At 36.9% G+C, this 23660-nt stretch overlaps 2 protein-coding genes across 9 annotated transcripts; one reads left to right on the top strand and one right to left on the bottom strand.

The window, feature by feature from the left end:
- The first annotated feature begins 15266 nt into the window (after window positions 1-15266).
- On the top strand, window positions 15267-20541 carry LOC112284420 (uncharacterized). Of its 2 annotated transcripts, none has more exons than XM_024524194.3 (8): window positions 15267-15614; window positions 16732-16793; window positions 17005-17305; window positions 17563-18153; window positions 18577-18993; window positions 19338-19415; window positions 19644-20005; window positions 20136-20541. In XM_024524194.3, exons 3-8 carry the CDS (start codon window positions 17135-17137, stop codon window positions 20416-20418), a joined length of 1902 nt encoding a protein of 633 aa, XP_024379962.1. In that variant the 5' UTR covers window positions 15267-15614; window positions 16732-16793; window positions 17005-17134; the 3' UTR covers window positions 20419-20541. The 2 variants fall into 2 exon arrangements, with proteins under 2 accessions (XP_024379962.1, XP_024379961.1); XM_024524193.3 differs by having other exon boundaries at window positions 15269-15614; window positions 18571-18993.
- An 86-nt stretch (window positions 20542-20627) lies between these two features.
- Window positions 20628-23259, bottom strand: LOC112284421 (F-box/kelch-repeat protein At5g15710). 7 transcript variants are annotated; one of them, XM_073535083.2, is made up of 4 exons: window positions 22386-23259; window positions 22119-22213; window positions 21216-21824; window positions 20628-21069 (listed from the first exon to the last, which is right to left on the bottom strand). In XM_073535083.2, the coding sequence occupies exons 1-3, from the start codon at window positions 22965-22967 to the stop codon at window positions 21662-21664; spliced, it is 840 nt and encodes a 279-aa protein (XP_073391184.1). In that variant the 5' UTR covers window positions 22968-23259; the 3' UTR covers window positions 20628-21069; window positions 21216-21661. The 7 variants fall into 7 exon arrangements, with proteins under 7 accessions (XP_073391184.1, XP_024379964.1, XP_073391185.1 ...); XM_024524196.3 differs by having other exon boundaries at window positions 21216-21968; XM_073535084.2 differs by having other exon boundaries at window positions 22052-22213.
- Between the last annotated feature and the right edge of the window lie 401 nt (window positions 23260-23660).

Raw genomic sequence — 23660 nt, forward strand, 5'->3', positions numbered from 1 at the left:
TTTCCTTTCACAGACAACTCAGAAAATCTCACAAATCAAATTAGAGGAGGATAATTTGCAACTTCTAATATAAAATAAAAATTTCTACAAAAAAATGTAGTCTACTTTCTTTAAAGAAAAAATCACTATTAAAAAATTAAAATATGAATTTGAAGGTGGATAGTCTGCAATACTCAAAAATACAAAAATAAAAGTGAAATAATCTATTATTTCTTAAAAAAAATAAGAACAATAAGTTAACATTTTTGTCAAACTGTCAAAGATATAAATTTTAAAGAAATAAAAGATCAATAAATTCTTGTCTCACTCAAATAAACTAAAAAAATCATTCAAAGATGGTATAATATTAAACTAGAATGGCTATTGCCAAAGATAAGAAGACTAGAAAGACTTGAAATAAAACTTAGAACTAGAATGGCATTAACAAGATTGAAAAAAAAACTTCACTCTTTCTTCTATATATATTATTTAACTGGAAGCTACGTGGTGACGTTCTATAGGACTTCGAACATAAGTGCATCTTAGGAGATATATTGTCATGGATATACTCATGTAAGCCAGTAATTACATATATAAATAGGTAAAAGTAAATAAAAGTAAGTTAATTCTATAGTATTTGATATGGAAGCTTCCTAGAAGCTTTATAGATGTTGTTTTGATTTTATAGGTGTCTTTAATTGACTTTTTGGATTAGAAACGTGGTCAACAAGTTGGCCATGTGCCACACATGTTGTTAACTTGAAGACCAAGCTAATAATGTGGCCCACACGTAGAAAAACTTACATTGTAAGTCAACGCATGTGTCCTACAAAGTCAACACTTATTGGAGGTCCTATAGAACGTTGTCATATAGCCGCTAGTTAGATAGTATATATAGAGACAAGAATGAAGCCTTCTTCACTCTTGTCAACTCTTTTCTTGCTTCCAGTCTAGTTTCAAGAGTCTTCATGTTTTCTAGTCTTTGGCAATAGCCATTCCAATTTCTCTTTCAATATACATATTTGTTTATTTATATTTTGTTACCTTTTGAATCAAGGCTCACTTGTCTGAATTACTTTTCATCGAGTTCTTATCCTTGACAGATTGACAAGAGTACACTTAGAATATCAGAGCTTTGTCTTATCTTGATTAAGAGTGGATTACCCCTTTTTCTTGATAAGACACAAGTATATAAGAAGTTGCGGATTACCTTCTTCTAAATTAGTATTGTCCTTAGTATTTTCTTTGTTCTCAAGCCCTTTCTTCTATTTGTCTTGAGTGATATTAGACATATTTTCTTTTCTAAGTGTTATCATGGCAGAACTTCCTCAAATGAAGAGTGCAATGGCACAAATGCAAGAGCAATTGAGAGAGTTAATGCTTGCGATGCATCAATTCAATTTACCACCACAAGGAGCAACAAGATTGGCAGGAAGTGAAGATATAGAAATGGTTGGAGCTGCTTCAACATCTGCATCAAATCATGTTCTTTCTCCTATAGTGGAACGCCCTCCAGTGTTAAAAAACCAAGAATTATCCTACCCGAGAAGTTTGATGGCACCAAATCTAAGTTTTGAGGATTTATCAGTCAAGTACAACTTGTGATTGAACTTCAATCCCAAAGCTATCCAACTCCAGGATCGCAAGTTAGATTCATTGGTATGCTTCTTTCAAGTTCAGTACTATCGTGGTTTTCACCTTTTTTTGAACGACGAGATCCAATATTAGATAATCTAGAGGATTTTGTGGCGGAGTTTCAATCCATGTATGGAGAATATGATGCAATTCGTGTTGCAACCAATAAGATCCATATTTTACGACAAAGCAATCAATTAGTAACATTGTATGCTTTACAATTTTGACAACTTGTAACTGATATCAAGTGGAATGATGCTGCACTTATTAGCCAATTTCTCTATGGATTACAATATGAGGTAAAAAAATTAATGCTCAACTTACCTGATCCTCAAACATTGAGTCAAGCAATTGACTTTGCTATAAAGTGCGTCAATCGTCTTTTTGAATTTCGATCTGAGAACTGTATAAGTGGACCTCAACGTTATTATAATTCAATGGCAATACCAATACCTCTTCAATACATACATTCGAAAGTAGAGGATATGCAAATTGATGCAGTACATTTCAAACCTCTTACTAAGCAAGAAAAGACTCGTCATCGTCAAGAAGGAATATGTTTATATTGTGGAGAACCAAAACACAATGCTCAACATTATCCAAAAAAATGATGCAACTACAAAATGAGGAGTATGGCTATCAAAGAAGGCAATATGTCACAAAACGAGTTTGTCCAGCTACAATATGGACTGTGCAGCTCGAACCTTGTACAACATCTAGTAAAGGTCCTATTCTCTCCTCAAAGCCCTCTCCTTGTTTTACATTAAATATTATTTTAGGACCTAAACATTATAAAGTCTCTGCCTTGTTAGATTTAGGAGCCTCAGCGTGTTTCTTAGATGAAGAATTTACTAAAAGACAACATATCTTTAGTAAAGAAAACTAAACATGTTCATATAGAAGTCATAGATGGTCGTCCATTGTCTTCTGGAGATATTACTCATGAAACCCTTCCTATAGAAGTAATAATCAATGGTCATAATAGCTTTGTAGTATTTAATATCATTAGATCTCCTTCTAATCTAGTCATTTTAGGTTTATCGTGGTTAGAAAAATACAACCCTCAAATAGATTGGATTTCCTGAACTCTTACTTTCTCTAAAAGTATAAGTAACAGTGTAATTAATCAAATAGAGAGTCATAAGTCCAGTTCAATTAAATCCGTGTTTATAAGTGCAAAAGCTTTTTTGCATGCTACAATGAAAGAATCACCATATATTATTTATGCCACACCCGTTTCTAACGATGCAAAGACTTCACGTGGCATTCCAAGCCAATATCAAGAATTTTAAGATGTATTTGAAAAAAAAATGCGGATACACTCCCAAAACATCGTCCCTATGATTGCTCAATTGACCTTCAAGAAGGAGCATAATCGCAATTGTGACCAATCTATAATTTATCACAAAATGAGTTGACTGAACTCAAGGAGTATATTGAAAAAAATATAGCGAAGAATTTCATACGCCATTCTAAAACTTCGGCAGGAGCTCCAATTCTATTTGTAAAGTAAAAAAATGGATCATTGTGGATCTGTATTAATTATCGAGGACTCAATAAGATTACCATCAAGAACAAGTATCCTCTACCTTTAATATCTGGACTTCTTGATCACTTGAATCAAGCTAAGATCTATACAAAAATAGATCTCCGAGGAGCATACAATCTAGTACGCATCAAAGAAGGAGATGAATAGAAGACTATATTTCAAACAAGGTATGGACATTTCGAATACAATGTCATGCCATTTAACTTACAAATACACTAGTAGCATTCTAACATTTAATGAATGATGTCTTTTGGGAGTTTTTAGATGATTTTATTGTTTGTTACATAGACGACATCTTAATCTATTCTAAGAATATAAAAGAACATGAACTTCATGTTCGTCATGTGTTACAAAAACTAAGAGATGCGAGACTCTATGCTAAGATAGAAAAGTATGTATTTTAGACTACTCAAGTCAACTTCTTGGGATACATCATTTCAAATGATGGACTTATGATGGATCCTAATAAAGTTCAAGCTATTATGGATTGGAAGATCTACAAAAATGCTAAGAGATGTCCAATGCTTTTTGGAATTTGCGAACTATTATCGGATCTTCATCAAAGACTTCTCTCGAGTTGCAGCTCCACTAACATGTTTGACTTGTAAAGACAAACTCCAATGGAATCAAGAAGCAGAAGTTACTTTTGAATCTTTGAAGACAGCGTTTGTTTCTACACCAATCTTATATCATGTTGATTTTTCCAAAGCATTCTTTATGGAAATAGATGCATCAGACTTTGCTCTGGGTGCGATTTTTTCATAAATGGGAACAGATGACAAACTTCATCCAATAGCCTTTCATTCAAAAAAATTCTCAAGAGCAGAAATCAATTATGAGATCCATGACAAAGAACTTCTTGTAATAGTAGATTCTTTTGAAGAATGCCTTCATTATCTAGAAGGCGCTTCCAATCCAGTCATTGTGTATACGGATCACAAGAACTTCGAGTATTTCATGTCAATACGAGTATTAAATTGTCGTCAAGCTCGTTAGAGCATGTCTTTATCAAGATTCGAGTTCATCATCACTTATCAGCCAAGAAAACAACAAGGTTTATCCGATGTCTTATCTAGACGTTCTTATCTTGCACCAAAAGAATGAGATGCAGCTTTTGAACAATAAAGAACAGTTCTCTTGAAACTGAAGCAATTTCATCTTCAAGTAATTAAATCAACATTGATTATTGATTTAACTTTTTTCAAGCAAGTCCAATTAAGTATGTCTTCAGACCTTCTTGTTCATGATATAAAGAATAATTCTTCTAAATCTCATGATCCCTCTAAATTCGAGTTCAAAAACAACCTACTCTATTTTGAAGGATGCCTATATGTTCTAGAAGGAGAAGCACGTTTATGTATTCTTCAAGCTTGTCACGACTTCCCAGCAGCAGGACATTTTGGATACAATAAGACTTTGGAGCTAATATCTAGGGATTTTTGGTGGCCTCAAATGTGGAAGGCAGTCAAAGATTTTGTACAATCATGTGATATTTGCTCAAGATCAAAGACTCCTCGTCATCAATTTTTAGGACTTCTTCAGCCATTACCCATTCCAGAACAACAATGGTCTTCTATTTCTATAGACTTCATCACGGATCTTCCAATCTCAGGTTCTTATGACTCTATATTCGTGATAGTAGATTTTTTTACCAAGATGGCATATTTTGTACCATGTACAAAATGTATCATAGGTGAAGAAACAGCTAAGCTTTTTCTTGACAATATCTATCGCTATCATGGATTATCCAAGGATATTATATTAGATAGGAAAACTCAATTTGTATCAAGATTTTGATGGACTCTTTTCAAGATTCTAAAAGTGGATATAAAACTATCTTCAACATTCCATCTTCAAACTGATGGACAAACGGAGCGTGTTAATCAAGTTTTGGAGCAATATTTAAGATGTATCATTAACTACCAACAAGATGATTGGACAACTCTTTTGCTATTGGCAGAGTTTGCTTACAATAACACAATACATTCTTCTACAAAATAAACAACTTTCTTTGCTAATTATGGTTATCATCCACGACTTGATACTTTTAACTTTTCAAAAGTTGATAATCTTGCTACGAAAGATTTGGCAATTCATTTGTCAGAGCTACATGCAACGATGAAGGCGCAGTTAAAAGAAGCTCAAGAACAACAAAAGGTCAATGCGGATGTCTAACGAAAGGAACAACCACCATTCGACTTGAATGATAAGGTATGGCTACCTCGTCACAATATCAAGACCACTCGTCCTTGTGACAAGTTGGATTATCGAAGGCTGGGACCATTTTCTATTTTTACACAAATCAATCCAGTCGCATATCGTTTACATCTACAGGAGTCAATGAAAATCCATCCAGTATTTCACGTGTCTCTTCTTGAACCATACAAGACAATAGACATACCAAGAAGATAACAAGCTCCACCTCCTCCTATAGAAGTGGACAATAATGAAGAGTTTGAAGTAGAAGAAGTCTTAGATTCAAGGCGACGCTGAAATAAATTGGAATGTCTTGTCCATTGGCGCAAATATGATATTAGTGAATGCACATGGGAGCCAGTAAAGAATCTTACAAATGCAGCAAAGGCGATGGAGGCTTTTCATCGATGACATCCATCAAAATCAAGTTAAAAACCTTCTTTATAAAGGAAACAACATCTAAGCAAGATAACATTCTACTTTCAATCTTTGTTTATAGCTTCTTTGTAGTTGTGACACTCGAGAGATGGAGAACCAACAACCAACGCATTCGACTTAAAAGCCTTCATTTGTTGACCTGCTGGACGAGACATATGATTGTCACAACCTTCAAGACGATGCAATCGAGATGAAGATCTTCAAAAATGATATATTTTTCTTCGAATCGATGGCAAGATACAATGCGTTTGGTATCACGACTTGGGAAGGGACTCTCGATGTTTGGTGATTTTACTAGAAGTAAGAACAACTCTTGATGGTGTTCCAAATGTTCTATTCGAAGGAAGTTATGAAGGCCTCAACAATGATCAAATAATTGGGTGGTCTTCCCGCCCTAGTATGGGACACTACCGATGGTTGAGAGGCCCTATCAATCATCTTCAAAGGGAACAAAGATCAGAGTATGTAGCGAATACAATTTGTCGCATCATAGATTTCCTCAACATATGATGACCGCTTCTCGTGGAACTCGTCCCTAGAAAGGGGGGTAATATCACGGACATACTCATGTAAGCCAGTAATTACATATATAAATAAGTAAAAGTAAATAAAAATAAGTTAATTCTATAGTATTTGATATGAAAGCTTCCTAGAAGCTTTATAGATGTTGCTTTGACTTTATAGGTGTCTTTAATTGACTTTTTGGATTAGAAACATGGTCAACAAGTTGGCCATGTGCCACACATGTTGTTAACTTGAAGACCAAGCTAACAATGTAGCCCACACGTAGAAAAACTTACCTTGTAAGTCAAGGCATGTGTCCTACAAAGTCAATTTGAATGTGAGGTCCTATAGAACGTTCCCATGTAGCCCCTAATTAGATAGTGTATATAGAGACAAGAGTGAAGTCTTCTTCACTCTTGTCAACTCTTTTCTTACTTCCAGTCTAGTTTCAAGAGTCTTCATGTTTTCTACTCTTTGGCAATAGCCATTCCAGTTTCTCTTTCAATATATATATTTGTGTATTTATATTTTGTTGCCTTTTTTTAAGTGAAGGCTCACTTGTCTGAATTACTTTTCATTGAGTTCTTATCCTTGATACATATGTTTTAACTTGCAAGATAATTTTTCTATATGTGTGCTATATTATTAGCTTGTATCATAACTTATTCATACGTTGTTATGTTGTAATACAACAATATGGTGAAAACATGAACAAAAATGATATTATGATTTTTACTCTATCATCTTGATTCAATAATAACTCTAAACATTTAAAAAAGACTTTTATGAAAGCTTCTTGATTTATTTTTTATTTTAATAGCTAGTAGATTAAAGGTTGATTAACAAATTTACCTTCGAAGTTGTAAAAAATTCTTGTAATGCCTTAGAAAGGCCAAAAAATGATAAAAATGAAATAGATTAAGTAAATATTTAATATGATACACTCTAAGATAAAATTATGGATAAGATTATGCTAAAAACTTTTTAAAAAAGATTAGATTTACACTCAGATGATGACCATTTGTGAATTAAGATTGAAATTAAACCTCTAGCTACTAAAATGGCTACTTAGAGCAAAATAGGGAGAATTTTTGAGATTGAAGAGTTGAATCAAAGAACTAACTTCAAGCTTCTTTGAAAGTAGTAAAGTTTGTTTTCATAGGTTTTGAGATAATTTTTCAATCATTGTGCAAAATCATGGTTTGTATTGGTGGCTTTGGATTTATTCAATAAAATTACAGCTTGCACTATTAATTGGTTTGTAAGATACAAATAACATCTACAATTCAAATTTTGTCAGTGCATAGTTGAATAAATGTACTAATTATGTATATACTTTTGTATTATTTTAGCCATGCAATTGGAAGATATTCAATTATTAGTGCAAGGAGGTACCCAAAGTTGATAGTTTAAGGTTAGATAGGATTTTAGCAATATCTAAAGAACTATTTATTAGAACAAAAAGAAATTTGGCATGATTTTAGAAGACTAAAATATTAAGCTATATACCAATGTGGAGCTGAAGTTAATAGTTGGAAATAGAGAAATTGTTGCTTGAACTTCATCATCAATCTTCAAGCAGGCGGCCAAAAGATAATAGTGCAGTACTTTTGTATTTTTCTCATAATCAATAAGTTAAATTGAGTTGAATTTTTTTGAGTATATAGAAGATGTATTATTTTATTAATACAAAAAAATTCTCGCCAAGTAGATAGCTAGATCAAAAATCATAGTTAATTTAACCTTGCTATCTAGAGTTAGGATTTGGAAAGAAAATTTGAAGTTGCAAAAAATAAAAAATAATAAGACTATTAGAATTTGTATTTAATAGAGGTAATTAAGAAGAATAATTTTGAACACTTTGCATTGGCTTTAAATCCTTTTGCATTGGAATTCAAATTGCTTCCTTCTCAAATGGTTGAAACCTATTAAGGTTTTTTAGTTAATTGCAACATATGTCTTCATCTTCTACAAATAAGGTGTCTGGTGCATTTCCAAACAAGAAGACATGTAATACAACAACAAACAATACATGACTATCTTATTGACTAAGTTTTTAACCTACCAATCAACTATAAACATGTATAAGGTCCAATACATGTCTACAAAGCTTCTAAGAAGCTTTGCCATAAGATAATATCAAATCTATCTACATTTATCTTCTACCTAGCACTTCTTATCTTGGTAAATATATATGTCCTTGACATTGTCGACTATGGGAAGAATGCATGGTTTGAAGTCCAACAACAAATGCAAAACATATTGTTGCAAGCAGGAGAGAGGGCCTAGAAGTTTCATCAACAATGGTCCAAGAACAACACTCTAACTTTGTGGCAGCATAGTAAACCAAATGGAAAGCTTGTTGGCCCCAGTTCTGAGTTTGTAGCTAACAATAGGTCGTAACTTAATTCACCAGACCAAACTTGGCTGGGGCAATGTATACTAACCTTCTGCAATAAAGATAATCTTTGCATGGGTCGAAAATTTAAAAACAATAATGAAAATGAAAAGACTACTATATATTGTTATTAAGGATAATGATGTTAACTTCAATGCAAACATGCAGCAATATTGATTCAGAAAGCTCAAACTAAATTGGCGTTACATCAATTGAAACCTTCGCATGGAATTATGTCCGAGCAATTTAATTCATGTACCTGGACTTGGATGAGGTGGCATCGACCCAGGAGCCAAGAGCAAGAGCCGTGCCCTAATTTCTGCAACGCTGGCTCCGCATTAAATGAACCGCTTGCAGCCACGTGCGACGCCAACGTAGCATCATCCACGGATCCACGTGCCCACATGCCTCTCTGGGTCAGGCAACGCACAGGGCCGATGGATAAATGATAATCATGCGGGACCCTGTGGGCGTGGATAGATGATAATATAATCAGTTGCTTATGGCGACGCCGCAATGGGTGATTGGACAAGAGTGCCAGCGGACGCTGAATATTTCTTGCGGCGCGGTAACTGGGAGATTTGAGGGGCAGATAGTGGTTTCGATGGTGGCAGAGTGTGGGTTGTGTTGTCTGCGTGGGGCCAGGTTCATGCTGTCTGGGGAGCAGGAATTCTACGGGTTCGTGAATGTGGCCAAGTGGGGTCAGAGTTGCTCTGGGTCTGTCGCTGGGGATGAGCAGCTGGACTGTCAAGCTCTGAGGAAATTGAGGCGGGGATGGCCAGACATGGGTGCGCATGTTCCAGAACTTGATAGCGTCCAATCGACCCAGGGCCGTAGTAGTCAATTTGTCGCCTTCTCCTGGCTGAGTCGACTCAGCATGTCATGTTCCTGCTCCCCATCTCCTACCCTCTTCCAGTGGTTACCTCGATATTAATACACCACACAACTCTTACCCCATGCTCTGCCAGTTACACTAATTTCACCACAAATCGGTCCGCCAGGGGTCTACCTTCATTCTAGTCATGTATACGTGGAATACATTTTTCCATTACCGCTTACAGCAGCAACTTGGGGAATACGGTTCCTGTCGTTTACCATCTCTACGCAGCCAATCTACTGACGATGGCGAATGATGATCGGGCTTCGGGTTGGACAAGCGAGCTTGCCGCGTGCATGTTTGGTCGGGATCGCAAATAATAGCGATGCAGGACAACTGCGGCTAATTTCTCCGAAGATCGGAGGTCCTATGGGCGAGTTCCCACACTCCAGATTGGAAGAACGTCCGGAAATGGAAAACTGATTTCCGGAACGATGCTGACGATGCGTTGAGCATGTCCTACTAGATCTCATGCGACGCCCTAAGTATCTTAGAAATATCAGACAGGAAATGTGGAGCTTGTCGGCCAACCTGCAGGACAATTACGACAATGATCAGTACAAACCCACTTGCCTGTTTTGATTTATGGGTAGGACTGTACGTCGTAAGTTTCTATTTTTCCGCAGGGAAGGCCCAAACTCGACATACGAAGATTGCGGTTCTTGGAGTGTGTCACGTTGTGTTAGGCCTACAACTGCGATGCAAATGTAATCCACACCATCTTCCGGAGTACGCTCACATGACATAACATGGGCGTGTTTCAAATTTGTGGCTTTTAAAAAGCCCACTTACAGTATTTATGGGTGATTATCGGCTTTGTATACTTACCATTTTGTTGTAGATGATATATGTTTCCCTCAAAAACAATGCTCCGAATTCATGCATGATTTATTGTGTATACTTTTTTTCTTTGTTGCTATATTTTCTATTTTTCTTTTTATAAACAAAATAATGATAATTGCTATTGCAAAAGAAACATGTGTTACAATATCAATAGTAAGTTGTTGAAAAAGACGGAAATAAATTAGAAAAAAAAATACTAATATTAATTTTTATAAGAATCTTTAGATAAGCTTTGGCAAAATATCCAAGATATGTCAACTTCCATTTTTGCTGGTGGATGATCTATTTAGCAAAGATATTTTCATTTTCACAAACATTTTTATAAAAATTTAGATCTTGCTATATATTTTATTTCATCATTTGTTTATATATATATATATATATATACACATATTTAAATTTTAAATCAATTAGATTTTAAAGTTTCTTCCATGCACAAATATCTTAATTAGATATTATGCAACACAAAAACTAATGTTTAATTATATTCTAAGTCTTTATAGAATTTAGTTTTAAAAATAATAATCTAAATGAATGGTGATAATCACCAAGTAATTGATTCTTGCATTGTAAATGAACATTTATAAGCAAAAATCTTATTAAAGAATATATTAAGTAAAGACTAATTATTTCTATTGAAATTTATTAGAGGCTTATATAGATAAAAATACACGGATATAATTTGTATATTATTTTAAACAGCACAATTTATAGCCAGTAAATAAACATTTTTCAAGTATCTTTTTTATTATAAAGCACCAATACATAAGGATTCATGCTTTGTGATGATATTTATCGTAAGTTTTTTTGTATTTTGTTGTAGAATTGTAATAATTTTCTTCTTTCTTAAATTTTTAAGTTCTAAATTTTTGTTTATAAGATATTGAGATTTCAATGCTTTGCTCTATTTATGATAATATAGAGAATTTTAGTAAAGATGAGATTTTAAAATCACTTTTGAAATTCTAAAGTCAAAATTTTCTAATAAATCTAAATATTTATATGCTTTTTAAACATATTTATTATTATTAATACATGATACTAGAAAATAAATAATTATATGTAACATAAATTATATTTAAACTTCATATTGTGTATTTTTAATTTTGGTGATATGCTATATATATATAATATAAATAATATTAATAATAAAATAATCTATAACTAAATAATGATAATATATATACATGATTTTTAATGACTTATTAATGTACTATTTGAGCTTAATAAAAAAAAATTGTAATTGTAGATTTAAAAAATCTAACTAATCATAATTTTGTTTGGTTTTGCATGGTTTTTAAAGATATGCATTTAAAACGAGTAGAAAAATGATAATTCTTAAATAAGATTTGTATCTTTTTTATGTAATTTAATTTATTTTTATTATTATTATTAAGATCCTAGCTTTATATACGTTTTTTTATTATATTATTTGAATTCTTACCTTTTGATATTAGCTCTTTAATTTTAACTAAATTAATTTTTATAGTGCATTTTTATGTTTTTTTTCTTCTTTTGTTTGCTCTATTGTAGATTATTTCTTATTGATTAAAAATAATTTTTTTTGAATTTTTTAGCGTAAAGACCATTGGTTGGCAAAGATTAAGATTTGGTATTTAACATACATAATGTATATTTTTTTGTTTCAAATTTTTACATAAAATCCTTTTACTCATCCATAGAAGATATTTATTATTTTTAGAATTTAACTTGCAACTATAAAATATCTAATAGTGTTTTTTCAACAATAGTCCAAACCTCTTCAATCTTTTTGATCCAAAAAATACAAAAAAAGACTCTTCTATTTTAATTTTTTAATGATACAAAGAATATTTTGTAACATCTTTCTTTATGTACTTTGTATCCAAAAAAAAACATCTTCTTGTATATTTACATTTATAAAAACCAATATAAGCTCTTATTCATTAATATTTTTGTTTCATGAAATTTTTATGTAGTACATTCTTTTAATTAATTCATCTATTAATTATCTTAGTATTATATATTTTTTGTAAAGTAGTATATGAAGTTTTTAATAGATGGTTTAATAGTCCCATATCTATGTGAATAATTTTTGTTTTATTTTCTTTTTTAAAAAAGTAATCATTGCTTGTATAAAACCTTCTTGATTGTGCTAAAGTTCTTATCTTGTTTTTTGGTGTAATTTTATTAAAAATACAATCTGTTTTTAAATTACAACAACTTCTCGATAAAAATGATTTTATTTTATTGTTGTCATAAGATATAGCTTGATTTGCATCTCCAAGAAATTTATGTCGTTTTAACTTCCATATTTGTACATTGTTTACAGTTGCATTACTATTTTTCTTTCTACGTTGTTATAATTTTTTTTAAATATATTTTTTTATCTACTGATTTTTTGAATTATTTTTTAGAGATTATTTTTTAATAAATATTTTGATAATTTTTAATACGATTCTTTGAAGACTTTCTTGTTTTTGATAAATAATTAAAATTATATATATATATATATATATATAATTGTCTAACTCCGTCCAAGAGATACGTAACATTTTGGTCTGTTTGGTGAAGTTGGAGTTTTATTTATCTATATATTACTTCTAGATAATGACCAACTAATCATAGAGGCACAGAAACTACTATCATATGCTCATTACTTCTTGAGCCGTGTTTTTTCATCCTTAGTTTTTTTTTACCATTCAGATATCATCATCCTCAAAGAACCTTGTTTATAAAGCAATTCCGATTGTTTTTTCCCATATCTACAATCCAAAAAAAAAAAAAAAAAACAAAACAAAACAAACAAACAAACAAACAAACAAACAAACAAGAATTTTGTAATTTTGTCATAATCTTTTTTTTTATTATGGAACATCCAATTTATCCCTACTACTACCTGTAAGGTTGCTGTTAAAATCTCTTCTAAAAGTATTGTGCATGCATGAATTTTTATAAACACAATCTTGTTATTTTCAATGCTAAGAATCTACATGAAATGAGCTTGGATCCAAATTATAGAATCCATGAATGGTTTCTAAAAGGATTATGCATGCAAGAGTTTTTATAAATACAATCTTGTTATTTTCTAAGCTAAGAATCTACATGAAATGGACTAGGAATCAAATTATGGAATCCATGAATGGTTTCTGTATAGCATCAAACATTCCATACCAATCTATAGTTGCTCTAATACTAAAACTTATCTTGTGTTTTGTGTTTTAGCATATGATTCCGGACTACACCCTGGCAGTGATTCCTCAATATTTCTGACGTCACAATGATATAGGATCTGTTCACGTCATTATACCATTCAATAGGTCTACAAATAACTCCACTGTGGCTGATTCCCATGCTCTATTCATTGCCATATTTTGCTTGCAGTAATTTCGTTTGATACTAGGGAGCTAATGCGGTGCATGCAAGTTGAATCAAGCAAATTCCGCAAAAATATGAATTCCTCCAAGGCACAGCTGATTTAATGGTTCTATGCTAGGATTCCAACATGAAGCTGCACATCTGTCAGGAAAAGCACATTTTCCGATGGGGTGGGGTAGATCAGCGGTTGCGGCGAATCACAGCGGAATGTGATGTTGCTTCGCAAGCAAATTTAAACATTCAGGTTCCCTTGCAAACTGCAACTTCAATCATGACCACCCTACTTTAGCTTGCAAAAGAGAATGTTTATAAACCCTCAAGCTAGATCAAGGTTGATGTTGTTGCCTCAGCTTAGTGACACAGGAGCTACGACGTTGTGGGAGTTACTGCAACTGACAAATTTGTCGTAATGTGTTTGTGACAGAGGTTTAGAAGTGTGTGGTGACCTAACTTCGTGACACGTCTTTTGATTTTGCATGATATTTGAGCGCCGATACCATAGTCGATTCATAATCCATTTGACTGACAAGTGAATACTAGTCCGTCGAATTTTGGATTTGTTCATTTAATGAAGGGACTATCCGTTTCATGAACGGTTGTGACAGTAGGGTCACAATCTATGTCGCCCGCTGTTGCACCAAATCTGACAACTGGGTCTCATTACACAAAATGGATTTTCCATCAAAGTTTTACAACATTCAAAATCCACATGTTTGTCTTCGTGATGATAACAATCCACACTGTCCTCCACTTTGACGCATTTTTTTCATGTCAACCACGATGCCAGATAAGTCTCGCATTCAAGTCTTTAGGGTTCAAATTCTTGTTAACTGAATACTCCATGTGGAAACAGCAGCTGATACAGACCTGCCTTAAGCATCGGAAGGGGGAAGAACCTCTGCTACAGAAATTATTTTCGAAAATTCACGATGAACTATTTCCAATACTCCGGATCATTTATGCGGCACTCAGGCCTTCCAGAAGATCGGAGTATTCTTCACTCATTTATTCATTTTTCGTTATAGGATGTATAAGACGAATTCATTTTTTTTTTTTTTTTTTTTTAATTTATTAAATTAATTCTTTTATTCACAGAAGTGGTACTTTATTTGGGTACTGTTCCAGTTCGGTTTCGGAGATGGCACCGGAGGCGAAGTCAAATAATCTAAGCCTGACGCCCGGATAGGACCCACCAATTAAGAGCAGATTTCGAAGGAGTTGAAGAAGCGGAGCATGTGTCCGGAACACGATGATGCGGTGATGGAAACATGAAGCAAGCAGCAAGGGCGAGAGTTGGGCCAGAATGGTGGTCCCATCGTGTGGAATCCGGGGGAGTGGAGGTCATTTCCAAAATGGTGCTGAATCCACGTGACACCGTCCGCCGACTCATCGACCCACATGGGCCAGGGCCCACCATTGCCTGGCCCAGCCCACGACCTCTATCTTTGTCGCTGCCCCCCCCCCCCCCCCCCGCTCTCGATCAACCCTCCTGCCACGCTAACAACAATTTGATCCATCATGTTCTCCTGCACGGCAATCGGAGCTCGCGTACTACACATGTCCCTGCGACCGTAATCGCTGTTGCAATCCCCATGAGGAGAAGCCACTTGCGGTGCTTAAAATTATGAACGTAGCGATGTCGATGACGCTGCCGGCGGTCAACGGAAGGCATAGGCGAAGAAGAGAGAGAACGAGAGAGAAGAAATCGTTATTGGTTTCATCACAGGTTTGATGCACAGGTGCTGAGGCGGAAGCAAATGGAATTGAAGCCGTGATTGATTGCTAATGATTTTTTGCAGTGGGGAGTTAGCAGAGTTGCGGGAATGCTTCCCGGTTCGGTGAGTCCCCGTTCCTGGATTGATGTAGCGCGGAGGTTGTGAGGGTGGAGGTTCGTTGATTTGTTTGCACTTTTTGGAGATGAGCATGTGGAGAGGCGTGCAGCAGGAGAATGAGCTGCTGCCAGTGAGCGGTGAACATTGAGAGGATCAACGTCGGGGTAGGATTAGAAGGGCGATCAGTCCAAAATGAGCGTTCATAGTGGATTACCTGCTTGGATAAATTTGTAGTATCACATTGATGTCGCTCTTTGATTATCGTCATGCAGTCTACCTTCTAGTCGCATAGAGTTGTTCGGAAGATCCAGGGTTTAGTTTCGCATAGAAAAGCTTCGACACCACTCAAGGTTGCTCCATATGGTTTCACTAGGACGTGTGAACTGTAGGCGATGTAGGTTTGACACTTTTTCTTCTTTGTGGTTTCTAGAACCACACTACTGTTGTTTCTCAAGATCAGAGTTCAACTTCATCAGCACTCGGTATCGCTGTCCGTTTTACTGCAGCCTGAATACTTTACTCAGTAGAAGAGCGGATATTATGTTAAGAGGAAAACTTGATTGTTCTGCCAACTTCAAACAACAATGACGTCAAGGTTTTGCATCCTGAGGTCCACGTTGGCTCTGTGACACGCTTAGTTCTCGTCTTTTATATCAGTGTTTTTGTACTGACTGCAAAGCTTGTTCTAGGTTAGTCCTCTTCAGTGTAAGTCCGTAATGCTCAAGCGACTAGTAGCCCAATTATACAAACTATACATGCTTTCTAGACGCTCGAAAGTACAACAGATGGGATCAAGTTGTCCTTGGGGACTTTTGTTGGAAAAATACGAGTTGATGAGGGAGATAAGACATTGTTCCCTCGATCAGGACCTAGCACGGTGTCCTTATAATCAAATCTGTCCTCGTGCTTCCGTAATAAAACATGTCAACATAGCATTATGTTCACGCTGCATGTTTTGCATGGTTCACCTGCAGAACTTTCTCATCTGTTGAATTTCTTGTTTTGCTACTACTACTGTTACTACTGATAGGAACTTTGCCCGATGATCGGATTTAGAGAAAAAGAGTTTTCTTCATCCCATTGTGATATACTGACAATTTTGTTAGGGACTACCATCCTGCAGAAGTTGGAGATAATGTTGTGCTAGAGAATCGTATTTCTTACTGGTGGACGTTCAACTCTGCTGTAAGCCTGACTTACAATCTGATCTCCTTTTGACATGGATTTAGTTGTACGGATACTTACAGTAATACAAGCTTTGTTCCTTCTATTATTACGTAGGAGTCGAAATAAGTAAATCTGGTAGTAATATAAAGATTGAAGTTTCCTTGATCATCGTACGATAGCTAGCTCCATGGCAGCTTGATTGATTCTGCCTCTTGACTTCTGCCTACAGCCTCCAGGATGGGTGATGCTCGATCATGCAATGGCTATTTCTAAAGTCTAATTCTTTTATATATTAGTCATCAAGTTATTTCCAATACGGAAGAATGTTCTAGATTCTGCATCAAGGGCTGTTTAAGCTCATGTGTCGATCACATCAAATTATTGATTATGCAACAAGGTCGCATTTCGAAGACTACTCATTGGCGTCGACACAACTTCCTCCACAATGTAATCGCGAAGTTATATGGAGCAACCCCAGTGTTGGAATCTCGCGTCAGATGAACTTCTACGACGAGGAAGAACAGCCCAGGGTAAAATCTCCCTCCTAACCCACTGTTGGTAACGTTACTGGTCAAACGTCTCTGCAAAAACCAAGTTTACGAGTTTGCATAAAACGCTAGGGAAGGACATGAAAAGATGAGGGCTATGCATTGCTCTGTTCTGTCACTTATTAAAAGATTTCAGTAGGAGATGTTCAATGTTAATGAAGCATTCTGAAATCTCTGATCGTATTTGAGACAATTGGTACTGGCAAACTCCTAACATTATGAAGGTGAAATCACAACAGGACAAAAAAGGGAAACGAAGTATTTGTGTAGTCGACGAGCAGCGTCCAATCAATAATTTGAAGGCTCCAGGTGATGTTCTGTTGAGACCACCAGTTTCCAGTGACCAGAGGCGCCCAGCAGAGGAGTTATGTACGCTGGCAGCAGCTGTGATTGACAATTTTGGAGCTGTTAACGTTCTTCCAACTGACAAGTTTGGTGCTGTTCACTGGTATAACAACCAGTCTTCAAGCTTCGGTTCTACATACAGTCAGCGATTTGAGACTGCAGAAGAATCAATTGGATCCATCAACGTTCAAGGGGATAACAAAAAGTTACTAGAGGATGTTCGGGGGAAATATCATCTCACAGAATCTGGTAGTTTCTCCGTGAACGAATCTGGATGGGGGAGGAATAATCCTCTTCATTCTACTTCAGCGGGTACAAGCAATCCTTGTTCGAGCAGAGTATACGATGGTTCTTACTCAAATTCAATAACACACATTTGCCCCCTCGATGAGCAAACGCCAGATGATAAAAACGAAAATGACGAGGACGGCGGCAATGAGAGTGGAGGACCTCCGTTAAAACGTTTTTGCGCTTCATCCAGATATGTAAGCAGTTTTTTTAATTTTTTTAATTTTTTTTCCTTCTCTTCTGTGAGCACACTCGCAATGGTATCTGCATGCTCCTTGCCCAAACTGATAAAATATGCGGTTTCATTCGAAGCGCTTAAGGTAGTCGAGGTATGTCAGTCGCTAATCATGTATGATTGGTTAATTTGTGAAGCGTCATGGTCGTAGAGATAGTCAGAAAGTTTTGGTGAGCTTCAGTCTTATGTGCCTGCTATGGATGATTTGGGGGTAGTTAGCTTTTAAAATCTTAATCCATTTGATTTTAAATCTTTTTGCGGTGTCTGTGCCATTGTCTACGTTGAGGGCGTGTCAATCACCGGGTGTATCGTTGGGAGTATTTTCCTTTCGATATACATAATGAAAGATTGATGAACTGACTGGTAGTTCTTTTGTCAGGTACAGAATGTACAGGAAAAGAGGACTGATAAAAGACATGTGCATTTCTTATCCCCAGAGCCTATCTCTGCTGATTGTAATGAGTTATTGCAAAGTTCAAACTTGAGACACAATTTCGATACGAGAACAATATCACCCCCTACTTCACATGTTAACATTGGTTACCCCAAATCGGAACCATCTGGACTTCCTTCAGCTTCCAGTGCCCCCCCTCTGCCTCACCGTGGTTCCAGAAAATCCGCACAATCCCTTGATCTAAATGAGCTACCAAAGCCCTCAGTTGAAGAAGATTCAAGAAGTTCCTTGAATTCTTTCGGGTCGGATGATGGATCGGTGCGTGAAATACGCTCTAACTATAAATTTGCTTCCATTGGTCGACAAGCATATTTGCGGGAGCGCATGGAGGAACGACAGAAACTTCAGGTATGTCTCCAAGTTTCAGAAGTATTTGATTATTTGAAGTGATGGCTAAGGTAGGAACTCGGATTCCTTACTGCAATCCAAGTTTTTCAAGTTCTCACATCGATGTTTCTTGCAACCACTCTCATGCATGAATACGTTACCAGTAATTTCTTACATGTTTCTGTTCTTAGAATGCACTTATGTTGTGCTCAAAACCAAACATCTAAAATGCCACCAAATTATGTGGGAGTTTTAACTGCTATTAGGGAACCTGTTACGTATAGTAATCACTTTTCAATGTAAATGTTTTTACGGGTATGTAATTCTTTCATCCGGCTGATCTAGTTCATTGTCTTTGCTTTCAGGATGCTACTCCTGCATCCATCCTGGGTCTGCCGGAGACGCATGGAGCAGAGAGATGTCGTTATGTTGTAGCTCCGGAGGTATGTACTTTCAGTTTTTATAAAGTAATTGTAAGATTATTGTTTCGTCATAAATTATTTTTCTATGAAGCCCGTTGAGGAATTCACTACATAGTAGACTGTAGGTGGGTCAGTATAAAGGTATTTGCTTACTTTAAGGTTTTTCAGGTTAGAGTATCGACTCTTTCACAAAAATTTGTTCGAGTGTCGCAGACTTTATTTAACCGTAGTCTGGTGCTTTTTACGTAGGATCTGGTGTGGTTGAATATTCGACATTATTGCGGAATGGTGCTCGACCTAGAAACCAGAGCTGTTCTGGGAACTGCGGTTCTCTTTATACCCAATGGTTCCAATAATCGAAAATCTTCTTGGGTGACAAGCGTAAACACTGTTGAGGGCCGATGGGAGGTCGCCATTAAAGATTGCGAAGGAGAGATACAACTGGCGAAGCTGATGCTTACCAGCACTGCATTTGGACTAGCTTTCTTCAGTGTGCGGCCGCAGCAGAAAACTTTTGCGCTAGCCTTCCTGAGCATTGTCGCTGGCCCTACCAGACTTTCCCATCAACTGTTTGTAGACGCTAATCGAGGAGATCAAGTCTATGTCTTTGGGTAATCATTCCAAACCATCTCATGCACCCTTGGATATACATCGCCATCGCAGATATGTAGACATTACTCGAAATTCAATTGTCAGTCAAAGGTTAAAAGGTTCTTTCATGTAAGCTATTATTTTGTGCAGATACGAGGAGCCCTGGGAATCCGAAGCGGGAAGAATAGCAGATGTCAGGGTCCGACCTGGTAGAATAATAGAAGCTGGAAACATGGAGATTGTGGAGATCGATTTTACAAAGGGCCGATTAGGGGGTTCCATCACCACCCCAAGTGGCTTCAGCGGGGGCTTGGTGACGCGATCAGATGGACTCTGGATTGGTGTTATAACTGGCCAAACTGTGGAGGGTCATTCATCTCTGATTGATTTTTCTTCTGCATACAATGTCCATTCCCTCCTTGATGAGTTGTAGTCTGATCAATGAGCTGATCCATGAACCTATAGTCACGAATAATGAGATCTTTCTAGGTCTTCTATATATTATACCAGAACACCAATTCCTGGTGCAAACAAATGACTTCAAGAAGTTCCAGTATCAGCTCCCAACAATCCCTGTGAGAGAAGTTGTGATATTGTAATGATTACATCTGACCACTCAACTTGCAATTACTCTTTTGTTACCTAAGCTTAGTGCAGATATATCGACGAAGGTAGAAATCCCATAGAATGTCTAAGTGCTGTTACGGTCGGAGATTTGGCGGTTTTTGTGCGTTTACACGCAGTATAAAAGCTACACAGATTTTCTGGGCTCCTCCCCATTAATGGTGATTCTTTCCCTGAGACCTTGGTTAGTTGAGAGAATCGCTTACAATTAAAACGAGTCCTTGGTCTCCACCTCTGATCTGCATTCATGTGGTGACAGCAACATGAAGCAGTGTGGCAGGAATCATTTACACATAGGTCACGTGTTTATAATTGAGGCAACATACTGTTGTATGATGCAAGATTAAACTGAGAAGTATTGAACTCTCATTTTTCGTAGTTACTTCCCCCTTGCACGAATACTTGGCACGAGGGATTAATCACCTATGTTCTGCTGAAAATTCAATGTTTCAGCTTCTTCCTGCCCATCAATGCATACAGATATTTGTTGGTGAATGGAGACACTGACAAGTATGAAGGGGAGCCATGATTTTATTCAGAATATCAGACCTAAGAATTCTGATTACAAGTCGGAACCACTAGAACTTGCGTTCGCAGAATTTTTACCACAATATCAGCCTCATCACCATTGCGTGACATATCAGTTGATTTTCCTTCAGACAAAGCAGTTTTCATTCTCATTCCAGCATCGCTCTTGTATGTTTGGAAGTTCTGATGTTGAAAAGTCTTCATTTCTCAAGGGCCAGAAACCATAACGTAATGTTCAATAAGTTGAAAAAAATGAGTTGCCATTTTGACAATCACTTGCTGTGGCTGAACCTCAGACAGGGAAATTTCACTTGTCATGAGGCTCACATCCATTCATAGGTATCATCTGTGCCATGCTATTCTGCAGAACTTGACGTTACATTCCTGGTGCATTCAGCCTAAACTGCAACAACGTTTGTAATTATGCTGAATAAATCTGAATCGATTTCGTGTTTTGATCTAGCTGTGCCTTCCAGCAACTGAAAGAAATGATCTGAACAATCGAACAGAGCATCAGCGAGTGATTAAACTTCAGCCTCAAAGTTCAGTGGCGTTGAATAACCATAAACCGAGTAGCCATTGTCATATTCAAAATTGCCTCGACAATCCGGAAGCCAGTTGGCAGTTCGTTGGTTAACATCGTATAGCAACGTCCTCACCACGCCGTTTTTGAAGGCTATGCCATTCCTGTGTCCAATAGCTGACCACATCCGATAAGTTTCGTCGGAAGCGTGGTCCTCAAACAGAGGGTGAGGGATCTGAGAAATCTCTGAGCAAGTTCTGGCTGTCATGTTGAACTGCCAGATCGAGATGCACCTGGGAGTGTGTCCTCTGACCTCACCAACCAAGTACAATGTTTCACCGCAGTTAACCAACAAAGTCATGCTCAAAGAGTAGGGAACTTGTATGTCAACCTTGTTCCAGAGATCTCGATTCAAATCGTAGGACCAGAGGTCACAAGGGTCGAAGCTGAGCACATACATGATTTCGTTGCAAATGGCCGAGGACCAAACAATGTCGAGGTGTGGAGGCATGAGCCTGAGCCTCTGCCAACACCGTGTGGATGAATCGTAAACCTGAAAGCTCAGCACGAGTGATCAACACGAACTTCAGAAGCATAGCAATGCAAACATTGCTCGGGATGTGAGCAGACGATATGGGTGCTCCGTAAGGTATTAGTTGTGTGATGCAGAGAAGTTTTATTGTTGGGTAAGATATGATGAGGTGTGTTAATGGTGATGATTGTGCCTGCATTGCCATGGGGCTCAATAATGTCTCCGGTGACGAATCGGCAGCAACAAATATCTTGTACTTCCAGGTGAGTCTGTCGGTAACCATGGCAACCGCAAGCGGAACAATATGATAGGGTAAACTCGGAAGCTTTCGCCATGTTCGTGTCACAGGATTGCAGACACTGTACAGGCTTGGCTCGCCATCGCTTTTGTGAGACCATATGAAGAACAAACCTCCAGATGCTGCTTCGACGGAATGATATACCTCTCCGTTTGGACATTCCAAATAAGGCAAGCACATTTGATCCAGAAACCGGAGGTTGAGATCATACCACAAGTTCAGAGATTGATCATATGCGGCACAGAATGTGTGTGCTCGTCGACAAACGAGAAGGTACGAAGGTTGAGGGCTGACCAGCATGCACAGAATTTTGAAGCTTTGTGAAGATGGTAGAGTCGCCCATCTCTTACACACGGTGCGTAGATTGACGAGAGCGAGGACTGGCAAGAAGGCCAGCACCCTGTCTTGCAGCTCGGATGAAAGTTTGTTCCACATGGGACAAGGTTCATCACTCATGATTTCACATAGTTCACTCATGCTCTGTGTGGTTACTCGTGGAAATAACCTTAACTACACATCTAAAACTACAATTCTTGCTTTCGGATGGAGTACTCGTGGGCTGTAATCATCTACCATGGTCTAGTAATGTCAAATCTGTTCTGCTTCATCGCTAATCTATGCACTGACATGGCTCTTGAATTCACTGAATGACGATATCTTCACCCCAGCTCTCCCCCCACACTCCTAACAAACCTGAATTTGAGCTAATAAATCGGTTACGGAATTCAGAAACCCTCGGCAGACAACAGAAGGCTCACAAACTGCTACACAAATACAAAATATCGTAGCAAGATCGAATCTCGACCCTCGTATGCATGCAGAAGAAGAGAAAGAAGAAGATTGTAACAAGCTCCGATGCATTGCGTGGTCACGAGGAGTTGCAAAGCCAAGCGATGAAGAGACCAACAACTAGCAAGCGCTTCTTTCTTTTTCAACTGACAAGAGACGGATCCTCTCCTATCACAACTCTTCGACTGAGACGGATCCTCTCATATCACAACTCTTCGACTGAGTTCTAGTGCATTAAAGGAGCGTCTCCTATTTTCATCCCTACGCCTAATCTCAACCCCTCTCACCAGCATCTCTTTGTTCCATAATAAGAATTTAGGGCTCCTTTGGATTTCTTCATAAGTTAGTGTTGAATCTCTATGTTATATGTACCAAAAGTTG

This window comes from Physcomitrium patens, chromosome 7, assembly GCF_059467195.1.
Source record: "Physcomitrium patens ecotype Gransden chromosome 7, ASM5946719v1, whole genome shotgun sequence".
Classification (NCBI taxonomy): domain Eukaryota; kingdom Viridiplantae; phylum Streptophyta; class Bryopsida; order Funariales; family Funariaceae; genus Physcomitrium; species Physcomitrium patens.

What these genes read in the sequence shown, in the direction of transcription:
- LOC112284420 (XM_024524193.3), top strand. Translation starts at nt 17,135, where the DNA reads ATGTGTCGATCACATCAAATTATTGATTATGCAACAAGGTCGCATTTC. An exon ending in TTTGCGCTTCATCCAGATAT is followed by an intron (nt 18,154 to 18,570) that starts GTAAGCAGTTTT and finishes TTCTTTTGTCAG; the next exon opens with GTACAGAATGTACAGGAAAA. An exon ending in AGGAACGACAGAAACTTCAG is followed by an intron (nt 18,994 to 19,337) that starts GTATGTCTCCAA and finishes CTTTGCTTTCAG; the next exon opens with GATGCTACTCCTGCATCCAT.
- LOC112284421 (XM_073535079.2), bottom strand. Translation starts at nt 22,967, where the DNA reads ATGAGTGAACTATGTGAAATCATGAGTGATGAACCTTGTCCCATGTGG. An exon ending in TGAGCCCCATGGCAATGCAG is followed by an intron (nt 22,214 to 22,385) that starts GCACAATCATCA and finishes CTGAGCTTTCAG; the next exon opens with GTTTACGATTCATCCACACG.